Source organism: Macaca mulatta, chromosome 4 (genome assembly GCF_049350105.2).
Source record: "Macaca mulatta isolate MMU2019108-1 chromosome 4, T2T-MMU8v2.0, whole genome shotgun sequence".
Lineage (NCBI taxonomy): Eukaryota > Metazoa > Chordata > Mammalia > Primates > Cercopithecidae > Macaca > Macaca mulatta.
In genome coordinates this window covers 153,244,303-153,255,704 of record NC_133409.1, presented here as the reverse complement: position 1 = coordinate 153,255,704, position 11,402 = coordinate 153,244,303, and the positions used below count along the sequence as shown (strand labels likewise).

The 11,402-nt window shown below is 44.5% G+C and overlaps 1 protein-coding gene across 50 annotated transcripts in view; it reads left to right on the top strand.

The window, feature by feature from the left end:
- Nucleotides 1-264: 264 nt before the first annotated feature.
- The window catches only part of MAMU-A3 (major histocompatibility complex, class I, A), a 67,688-nt gene continuing 56,550 nt past the window's right edge, over nt 265-11,402 (top strand). For 27 of the 50 annotated variants that reach the window (XR_013416712.1, XR_013416707.1, XR_013416708.1 and 24 more), the window contains exons 1-2: nt 10,830-10,918; nt 11,049-11,318. Coding sequence is in view for 37 of the 50 variants with exons in the window: in XM_078000661.1 (XP_077856787.1) it covers nt 10,852-10,918; nt 11,049-11,318 (337 nt within the window). In the remaining 13 variants the exon portion in view is untranslated. Of the gene's footprint in view, nt 10,930-11,031; nt 11,319-11,402 lie in introns of all 50 variants that reach the window. The other 23 variants (XR_013416701.1, XR_013416702.1, XR_013416703.1 and 20 more) reach the window with 4 other exon arrangements.

Below are 11,402 nucleotides of genomic sequence, written 5' to 3'. Positions count from 1 at the left end.
GTTTATCAGACACCCCAGAACTTTGATAAGTGGGGGTAAACCCACTGCTGGGGTGAATCTAGATAAACTGATCCCCAAATCTCAACAAGGTAGACATGTCTTAGTTGCCCTAGAACATGCAGAGGATGGAATAACGAGGCTGAGTGAATTGGGCATGGTGAAGGCCCACTAAGACCATGCTCCACAAGAGGATCCAGACGGCACACCTTCCACCAGAGCCTCAGGAACGTGATGGCAAGAGGGAGCTGCATCACTAAGAAGTGTTGGGGTGTTGTCCTCTGCAGACTGGGGGTGATGGTAGTAAAGATAGTCCCAGAGTTGCATTTATTAATATCCCTGGGGAGGGTGTGGCCCTGAAGAGACAAAGACCAAGTGGTGGCAGTGATCTGCAAAAGCCAGACAGCACCATTACTATGTCAGCCTCAGAGGGGCAGCCAAGAGGACTCAAGCTGCAGGGAATGTGGGGAAGGTTAATAGAGTTTGGTGTCCCAGGGTTAGGACAGGCAACTAACAAGGGCACTGGTTGATATTTATGATAATAAAGCAAGAATTGAGAAGCAGGAGGGTAAAGGTTTTTGACCCAATACAGTCATGATCCCATCCTCAATGCCTAGACCTCAGCCAAGATTCAGATTCAGATCCCGGTGACAGACGTGGAGTCCATATCCCTAAGAGGAATACCCTGTAACCTCGTGAAAGTATATGTCGGGACAATCCCCTCAGTCCTTCGGCAAAGGAACCTATAGTCATTTACTCAGGAGACTGTACCCTGGGGAAAGGAAACAGGCAGAACTGGGGGGATTACTGACACTGGCTGTGAGGGACACTGATGCCCAGATGCCCACAGCACCATCATGTTTCCTATCACAGTGGGGCTTACGGAGGTCAAGGAGTAAACCTGGACACATTATGGCCCACAATGGGACCACTGGATTCACAGACCCAGCCCTGGTTATCTTCCAATTCCCTGAGTGCATAATTGACACTGATGCACTTCTAAGTGGAGTCACCCCCACACTGGGTCCCTAGTCTGTGGAGTGAGGACTCTCATTGTGCTGAAAGACAAAGGGAAACCTCTGACACTGACCCCATCCTGGCCAAATCAGAAATCATAGTGTGTCCCAGGTTGGGTCTTGTGAAAGACGCTGAAAGAACTGGAGGGGGGTTGCACCAACGTTAGAGAGCTGAAGGATGCAGGGTGGTGTTGGGGCTATTGTCTCTACGTAATCCAGTAACCTGTACCTGAGGAAGCCTGACGAGGCCTAAAGAATGAACTAGATTACTCCAGGTATGACCAAGTAGGAGTTATCATTGCAGCTTTTATGTTGTCTGGATATCACTGGTAGAGCAAGTGCCCGCCACCATGCCCGGCTAATTTTTTTTGTACTTTTAGTAGAGATGGGGGTTTCACCATGTTAGTTAGGATGCTCTTGATCTCCTGACCTCATGATCCGCCCATCTCAGCGACCCAAAGGGTTGGGATTACAGATGTGAGCCACCATGCTCAGTTGTGGGGCACTATTTTTTAGGTGACTAACTAGCCACTAAGTAACAAGGTGACAACATTTAGCTACTTTCATCCTGAAAGGGCCAGAGGTTCATCTTCATAGGCTCCTATTCCATGGGTGTTTTCCTGTCCTGCTCTCAGACACTCAGCCAGCACCACTCTCTGGGTGCTGTTGACATTCTTGGTCTGCAGGCCAGGCGGGGCTCCTAGCCCATTACTGCCTGAAAGACACACTTGGCAGGGGAAGTTTTAGTGTTTCCATGGCTGTGGCTTCCACTAATCCTATCACCATCTGCACCACCCAGAGGCTGCCAGCCACAAGGAATGCTGCACAGGTCTTCTACAGGCACAGCTCAGTGCCAGCCTGGAGGAAGCACTCCGAGGGGTGGCTGCCATCTTTCAAGACATGGTGCATTGTTTGAATCAGAGACGTCTCTATGGTGCTGTGTTCTCAATTGGAAGAACATGTGTGTCCACAAATCGAAAGGCAGAAGCAGGTTTGGCTTCATGTCCAATCCCTTAGATTCACCTAATGGGGTATTTTGCATGTTTTATCTTTGAACAGGGTATGAGGTCCTGCTTTCCAAGGAGGGTACCCTTAAAAGGAGACAAAAGACAGCCCACTGAACTACAGATGACGGTTGTCACCAGAGAAGTTTGGACAGTAGGTGCCCAGAGACCACCTGGTGAAAAGAGGATTCTCCTCCTCTCCAGGCCCAGGTAATAGACCCTCACCCCCAGGAGGAGGCATGGCTACTTTCACACAATGAGGGCAGAAGTGTGTGTGGAAACCAGACATTCACCTGGGGGCCTTCTGGTTCCCCTTGCCTCAAGTGTGAGCAGAATCATCCAGCAATTCAACCTGAGACAACTTGATTTCAAAGGGCGCAGACCGGTCAGGGCAGAAGGTTTGAGTCACACTCCCGGGTAATCTCCCGGGCCCTGCTCCTGTGCTCTGACACCCTCAGTAGCATTGGTGCTGAGGCTCTGCTTCCCATGGGTTGTACCCAACCAGTGACGGGTCATACCAGTGACGCTAAGGGAGGACATTTCTGGGAGACGGGGACTCCTCTGATGACCAACTGTACCTCAAGGACTCCTCTATGGCCTTGCTTAACTCTCCTTAGATTGCCTGTGGTCTAGGACATGTCCAGTAAACCTTTTCTCCTCTGTCCATCACGCGGGGGTCACACTCACATCTTGGTCTGTTGCCTTTCTCAGGGTAACCTGTCTCCCTCTCTATGTCTTCTGACAGGTGTGCCCCATATAAAATGTTGTAACTTTAATCCCATGATGGAACTTGCTTTTTGGAGTATCTGGACAACAAAATCATTTTCATCTGCAAACCAGTGTACTCTTACTTATTACAATTTGTAAAATCCTTTTGTTTATTCCACTTCTTCTATCTGCATTGGCATCATTTGCTAGTATTTGTATTATGCTTTTGAGTTTGTCAGTGTTCGTGGCTTCAAGTCACTAAATTTGGGGGTAGTTTGTTACACAGCAACAGATAACTCATGAAGTCCTCTTATTTGTCCATTATTCTATAGAGGTTAACTACACTTGTTTTATTTCCTCCCATTTTGATAATATTAGCCATATATAGGATTTCTAGTTTCTCAACAACTATTCTTTTCTTTATTTTAGTTTCTTCTCTCCTTTGTTCCTTCCCTTTCTCCTTCCTTCTGTCCCTCCCTCCCTCTTTTTCTTCTCTATTTCCACTCAACCTCTCACCCTCCCTCCTTCTCATTCCCCTTTCCTTCCCTTTCCCCTTCCTTCTTTTCTTCTTTCACTTTTCCTTCCATTCCTCCTTCTTTCCCTCTGTTCCTCCATTTTTTCCTTTTTCTTATGAAATTTTCCTAAATATAAAATAACCCTATGTGATTGTGCTATAAGTAAGCATTTTCTGAATCTATATGCCAAAAGTATAATGCCACGGTATATAAGAAACAAGTAAACAATAGGAAGTTATTAACAGAGTCTGAATGAAAATGCCTGCTGTAATTCTACTGCTAAGACAGTGGCTTTTAACTCAATTCCTTCGACGCATTATTTTCAGAACACCTCATCAAGTATTACACATTTATTGTAAAAGTTTAAATAGCCACAATCACTTTGGAAATCATATTATCATTATCTAGTATGATTAAAGTCCGTACAACGTATCATCCAACCAACCCATCCCTAATCATCCACTCTGGGGGGCTTTCTTACCCATGTGCACAGGAGACAGGCACATTAATGTATATGGCAAATAGTGGAATCAGCCACATATACATCAATAGGAAAGTAGTGAAATTGTGGTATAACCATAAAATGTAAACCTTCAGCAGTAAAAATGAATGAAGACAGTCTCCCACACCACAGATAACTCCTATATGTAATGTGCATCATGGGAAAATAAATGCAGTAGGAATTTGCTGTGCATGAAGCTTAAAAACCAGCAAAACTAGCTGATATTTGGTTTGGGCATATATAAATACTTATTGCACAAATCTTTAAAGAAATACAAAGGTATAATAATCACAGGTTCAGGATGGAGTCTCCTTCTGGGGAAGTGAATGGGCAGCAGCCCGGGGGAGCTTTACAGGTTCGGTGTTTTACACCAGTGCTGGGCACCCTGCTAGTTACTTGATTGTAGTTCCTAAATAGAGTTTTCCAAATTAAAGTATACCTGGTTTTTATAGAAATGAAAGAGAAAAGAATTTCAAAGTTCACTACAAGAATCCTTAACAAGAACTACTTACATTTGAAGAAAACCACACAGAATCATACGTGACAGAGAGGACCAGGATGCCATGAAAATGGCCTTGGCTACAAATAGGTCATTTAACCCTTGGCTCACTGGCATCTCTCTAGGTTTTCAATTATGCAATGTTCAATCTGCTGTACAAGGTAATTCCATCTTGCAAAGGATCTGATGTTACATTTTACCACACATGAAACTGAATTAAACTTTTACAGAATTGAAAATGCACATCATTGATCAAAACAAATGAAACAAGAAAAGAGTAGGAAGGAATATCCAGTGATGGAATAGCAAATATGAATGGAAAACAGAATAGGACTGCTAAAATGAAAAAAAAAAAAAATTGGAAGCACATAATAGAGTGCTATATGGAATCACAGTGGTGTCCAAATCAGTTCTATCACATCTCATTGATTACCACACAACAAAAGATGCTAGTTTATTATAGAATGTCCACCGAATAGCCAGTTTTTGAAAAACAACTTGTTTCTCAATTCGAGCTAACCATTTGGGGCTACGGCATCAAATCGAAGTTATTGGCATCATCTTAAGCTAGATGTGCTGACCAAAGTATGAGATTCACATTTTTGTAAGTGAAAAGCAATTTGATTAGGCAATTTTTCTCTAAGTGAATGCAAGTTTATTAGAGAAGTGAAGAAACAAAAGAACAGCTACTCCATAGAGCAGAGTTGTTTTTTTTTTTTTTTTAATGTAGGCAAATGTTTAGTGAAGATGATATTTCAATAAGAAAATTGGTGCTTGGGGCATATTTCCACTAAATTTGAGACATCTTGGACAAAACAAAGACTTATTTTCAAGGCATTAGTTTTAAGGGACTGAAGTCTTGGAACTATTTGATCTAGTTACTCTATGTTCTCAACTGTGTTAACTCATTGAAGAGAACATTGTTATTTAATAACAATGGTATTGGCAGGAAAAACTTAGAGATACTGTTGTATTTCCTTACTCTGTCTCAGCACCCAAAGCTCTGTGATTCTCAAACTTTTAATCACGAATTTAAAAAGAGAAGCTTATCATGGAATTAGAAAAAAACTATTTTAAAATTCATATGGATCCAAAAAGAGCTTGTACAGCCAGAAGAATCCTAAGAAAAAAAAAAAAAAAAAAGCAGGAGGCATCAGGCTACCCGACTTAAAACTATACTACAAGGCTACAAAAACAGTCACATAAACCAATGGGACAGAATAGAGACCTCAGAAAAGAGACCGCACAACTACAACTATTTGATCTTCAACAAACCTGACAAAAACAAGCAATGGGGAAAGGATTCCCTGTTTAATAAATGATGCTGGGAGAACTGGCTAGCCATATGCAGAGAATTGAAACTGGACCCCTTTCTTACATTTTACACAAGAGTTAACTCAAGATGGATTAAAGACTTAAATGTAAAACCCAAAACTAGAAAAACACGGGAAGAAAATCTAGGCAATACCATTCCGGACATAGGCATGGGCAAAGATTTTATGATGAGATCGCCAAAAGCATCTGCCACAAAAGCAAAACTTGATAAATGGGATCTAATTAAACAAAAGAGCTTCTGCACAGCAAAAGAAATTATCATCAGAGCAAACAGACATCCTACCGAACGGGAGAAAATTTGTGCAATCTACTCATCTGACAAAGGTCTAATATTCAGAATCTACAAAGAACTTAAGCAAATTTACATGAAAAAAACAACTTCATTAAAAAGTGGACAAAGGATTTGAACAGACACTTCTCAAGATGTACATGCGTCCAACAAAAATATGAAAAAAAGGTCAACATCACGGATCATTACAGAATTGCAAATCAAAACCACAAATGAGATACCATCTCATGCCAGTCAGAATGGCAACTATTAAAAAGTCAAGAAACAACAGATGCTGGCAAGGTTGCAGAGAAATAGAAATGCTTTTACACTGTTGGAGGAAAAGTAACTCAGTTAATCCATTGTGGAAGACAGTGTGGCAATTCCTCAAAGATTTAGAACCGGAAATACCATTTGACCCAGCAATGCCAATACAAGATATATATCCAAAGGAATATAGATCATTCTATTACAAAGTTATATGCATGTTTACATTCATTGCAGCACTATTCACAATAGCAAAAACATGGAACCTACCCAAATGCCCATCAATGATGAACTTGATAAAGAAAATATGGTACATATACACCATAGAATATCATGCAGCCACAAAAAGGAATGAGATCAAGTCCTTTTCAGTGATATGGATGAAGCTGGAAGCCATTATCCTCAGCATACTAACACAGGAACAGAAAACCAAACACCACATGTTCTCATTTATAATTGGGAACTGAGCAATGAGAACACATGGACACAGGGAGATGAACAATACACACTGGGGCCTCTTGGGAGAGGGCAGAGGTTGGGGGATCATTAGCAAAAATAGCTAATGCATGCCAGGGTTAATACCTAGGTGATGAGTTGATAGGTGCAGCAAACCACCATGGTACACATTTACCTATGTAACAAACCTGCACATCCTGCACATGTATCCTGGAACTTAAAATTAAATTAAAAGACAAGCTTAAAGAGTTAATGAAAAATAATTAAATAAAAGAAGCCTTTGATTTTGAAAAACCAGAAACAATAGTTTTAATTTTGCTTTTAACATATATTCAAATCCTTTGATACTGTTCCCTTCTAGAGATGCAGCTTAATTCCCTCGCTTGAGTGTGGCTTGGACTTAATGAGGCACTTCTGATGTGTACTGGCTCTGTGTTCCCACCCAAATCTCATCCTGAATTGTCATTCAAATTGTACTCCCTACCTGTTGGGGGAGGGACCACACGGGAGGTGACTGGATCATGGGGACAGTTCCCCCATGCTGTTCTCATGATACTGAGGGAATTCTCATGAGATGTGATGGTTCTATAAGTGGCATTTCCCTGCTTCATTCTGCATTTCTCTCTCCTGCCACCATGTGAAGAAGGACATGTTTGCTTCCACTTCTGCCATGACTCTAAGTTTCCTGGGGCAGGCTCCTCAGCAATGCAGAACTGTGAGTCAGTTAAACCTCTTTCCTTTATAAATCACCCAATCTCAGGTATTTCTTTATAGCAGTGTGAGAATGGACTAATACAACTTCTAACTTATAGAATAATGCTGACATAACAGTTTGTGACTTTGTGTGTAAAACATAAAACTCACTGCAGCTTCCACCTTCTCTCTCTCTCTATCCGCAGGAACATGAGCTCTGGGGGAAGCCAGCTGCTGTGCCAAAAGCAGCCCTGCAGGAAGGTCCACGTGACTGAGAACTGAGGCCTTCTGGGACTAGATAACAAGGAACTAGGCCTTTTCCAACAGCCATGTGACTGATCTGTCTTTCTTGTGAATCCTCAACCCCAGTGAAGCCCTCAGATGATGCAGCCCTTGACAACTGGACTGCAATCTTGTGAGAGGTCCTGAGCCATAAGCACTCTGGGAAACTTCTCCTGGATTCTTAAGCATTGGAAACTGTGGGAGATGATGAATATTTATTGTTTTGAGCTTGGTGTTATATAATTTGTTATGCAACCGTAAATACACAATACATTTTCACAAGACAGGATGTATTATTACACGTTAAATTGCATTTGCTCCAAATGTATCATCATCATCATTATTGAGACAAGGTCACACTCTGTAACCCAGTCTGGAATGTGGTGGCATGATCACCATGCACTGCAGTGTCAACCTCCTGGGGTCAAGGGACCCTCTGATCTCAGCCTCCTGAGTAGCTGGGACTACAGGCATGAACCACCATGCCTCACTAATTTTCTAATTTCTTTGTAGAGATGGGGGTTTTGCCCAGGCTGATCTTGAACTTCTGGAGTCAACAAATCTGCCTTCCCCTGCCTTCCACAGTGCTAGGATAGCAGGCACGAGCCACCACATCTGGCCTAAAGTAATTATAAGACATTAAACATGTAACTTAGTTTTAAAAGGTAAGGAGAATTTCCATGGCCGAAGAGGATGTAGTTTAATATCGTTTACAATGATCACTTTACTTGAACTTCAATTTCCAACTGTGTCGCAATTAAACACAAAAGGAAGATCCAACCCTTGCTAGGCTGATTCTATGATGGCCCCAACAGCCAGCTCGTGGTCATTCACCTTCTCCCAGTGATTCAACCAACTCTAATGTAGGTGCCGCTGTGAAGGGATTTAGCAGATATAATTAAGGGGCTCAATTAGTTGACTTTAGGCTGGGTTTCTCCTGCTTGGACTGTTCTAATCAGGTGAGCCCTTGAAAGGACTGGGTTCTTCCTGAGCATAGAGAAATGCAGTGTGAGAGGCATTCAGCATGAGGTGTTTCCTCCACCGTGGGCTTTGAAAATGAAGGGGCTATGGGCCAGGTGTGGTGGTTCACGCCTGTAATCCCAGCACTTTGGGAGGCTGAGGTAGGCGGAACAAGAGGTCAGGAGATCAAGGCCATCCTGGCTAACACGGTGAAACCCTGTCTCTACTAAAAATACAAAAAAAGAAAAAAAAAATTAGCCAAGCATAGTGGTGGGCACCAGTAGTCCCAGCTACTTGGGAGGCTGAGACAGGAGAATGGCATGAACCAGAGAGGTGGAGCTTGCAGTGAGCTGAGAACACACCACTGCACTCCAGCCTGGGCTACAGAGTGAGACTCTGCCAAAAAAAAAAAAAAGAAGGGGCCTGTGTAGGAAAGAATGCTGGTGAACACCAGGAATTCAGCGCAGCCTCTTCGTTCTCTACATTGACAACCAGCAAGGAACAGGGAATTCGGTCTTACAACTGTAAGAAACTGCATTCTGCCACCTCTGTATAAACCTGAAGGAGGATTCCAAATGAAAACACAGCTTTTGGAAGCCCAGAACAGAGATTCTATCCACATCTTGCCCAGATTTCTGACTAAGGAACAAGAAACAGATAAATGGGTGTTGTTTCGCCAGGGGTGGTAGTGCACGAATGAATTGATGAATTGATATGCACACTAGTTACATAAAATAAAATCTTTCTGAACTTTTTCAGTGTTTTACACTTTATAATTATCTGTGATGTAATTTAACACACTCATATTTCATTCATTAAGTCAACAAAAATTAATTTAGTGCCTATGATGAACCAGGTATCCCTTCATATGCTCACGTGCCTGACACTCCAGAAGCTTCACAAGACCGAGGTGGAGCCACTGGAGTGTTTTAAGTGGAGAAATGACACACTCTGACTGACAGGAGCAGGACCACTGTGAAGAGAACAGTCACGTAGCAGGTCATGGGACAGTGCTAGTGTCACAATTCACGAGTGACAGTGTGGTGGGGACTAAGGGGACAGGAGGGTCTGAAGGATGAGAGGGACTGAGGGAAGGGCTGGAGAAGGGGGCGCTGAGGAAAAGGACCAGAGGAAAGAATTCGAAAGCAGCAGAATTCTTAGGTTTCAATACATTGTTTCATGGATTTTAATACACCCATCTACAGAGCCTAGCAGGGTGTCCTTGGCAGTTGGCCTTTAATACCTTATGTGGGTCTGCCTAAAAACTAATTGTTTTTATGTTAATCGAGTTTTAAAAATACTAAGTGTTCCTATAAAATATACACAACACGTAGAAGTGCATACTTCCTGAAAACAGGCAGTGCATGAGCACTGGTGTGGGGCATTGTGACTGCACTGAATAGTTGCAACTGTGAGGTGAATAGTCTGTACTGGCTCCTGGTTGCAACATACAGTAACACAGTGTGCTACTTTGTATTGAGGAAATATCCTGGACTCACACAGAAACTCAGAGCTATGGAGTGATAGTAAATTTAAAATACGACAAGTGGGAGTCACAGACACATTGTTTGCAAAAGTGAAATTTAGGAGCTTTCTGAGTCCTGTTGTAACGCTTTTGGACACATTTATAAATCAAGGGACCAAAGTCATATTTTTTACCGATTAGATTCCTGATCATTCGGGGGTTACCAAGATTCTATTACCCAATATATTTAATAAACAAAGAACAAACTGGTCTCTATTCTCTCTTATGCACTCAGGCGCAACTTTTCCAGATTTAAAAAAAAAAAAAAAAGAAAGAAAAAAGTCTCTATACCTTCTTTCCCAGAGCAAGCTCACTCTCTGGCACCAAGCTCCGTGGGGTGAGTTTTTTTCTAGAAGAGTCCAGGGGGACAGGTAAGGAGTGGGAGGCAGGGAGTCCAGTTCAGGGATGGAGATTCCAGGATGAAAAGTGAAGGGAGAGTGACCGGGCCAATGCCCAGGGGTTCTCCCTGGTTTCTCAGACAGCTCGTGGGCCAAGACTCAGGGAGACATTGAGACAGAGCGCTTGGCACAGGAGCAGCGGGGTCAGGGCGAAGTCCCAGAGCCCCAGGTGTGGCTCTCAGGGTCTCAGGCCCCGAAGGCGGTGTATGGATTGGGGAGTCCCAGCGTTGGGGATTCCCCATCTCCGCAGTTTCTCTTCTTCTCACAACCTGCGTCGAGTCCTTCTTCCTGGATACTCACGACGCGGACCCCGTTCTCACTCCCATTGGGTGTCGGTTTCTAGAGACGCCAATCAGCGTCGCCGCGGTCCCGGTTCCAAAGTCCCCACTAACCCACCAGGACTCAGAGTCTCCGCAGACGCCAAGAATGGCGGTCATGGCGCCCCGAACCCTCCTCCTGGTGCTCTCAGGGGCCCTGACCCAGACCTGGGCCGGTGAGTGCGGGGTCGGGAGGGAAACGGCCTCTGCGGGGAGGAGCGAGGGGCCCGCCCGGCGGGGGCGCAGGACCCTGGGAGCCGCGCGGGGAGGAGGGTCGGGCGGGTCTCAGCCTCTCCTCGCCCCCAGGCTCTCACTCCATGAGGTATTTCTACACCTCCATGTCCCGGCCCGGCCGCGGGGAGCCCCGCTTCATCGCCGTGGGCTACGTGGACGACACGCAGTTCGTGCAGTTCGACAGCGACGCCGCGAGCCAGAGGATGGAGCCGCGGGCGCCGTGGGTGGAGCAGGAGGGGCCGGAGTATTGGGACCGGGAGACACGGAACATGAAGACCGCGACACAGAATGCCCCAGTGGCCCTGCGGAACCTGCTCCGCTACTACAACCAGAGCGAGGCCGGTGAGTGACCCCGGCCCGGGGCGCAGGTCACGACCCCTCCGCATTCCCCACGGACGGCTCGGGTGGCCCCGAGTCTGCGGGTCC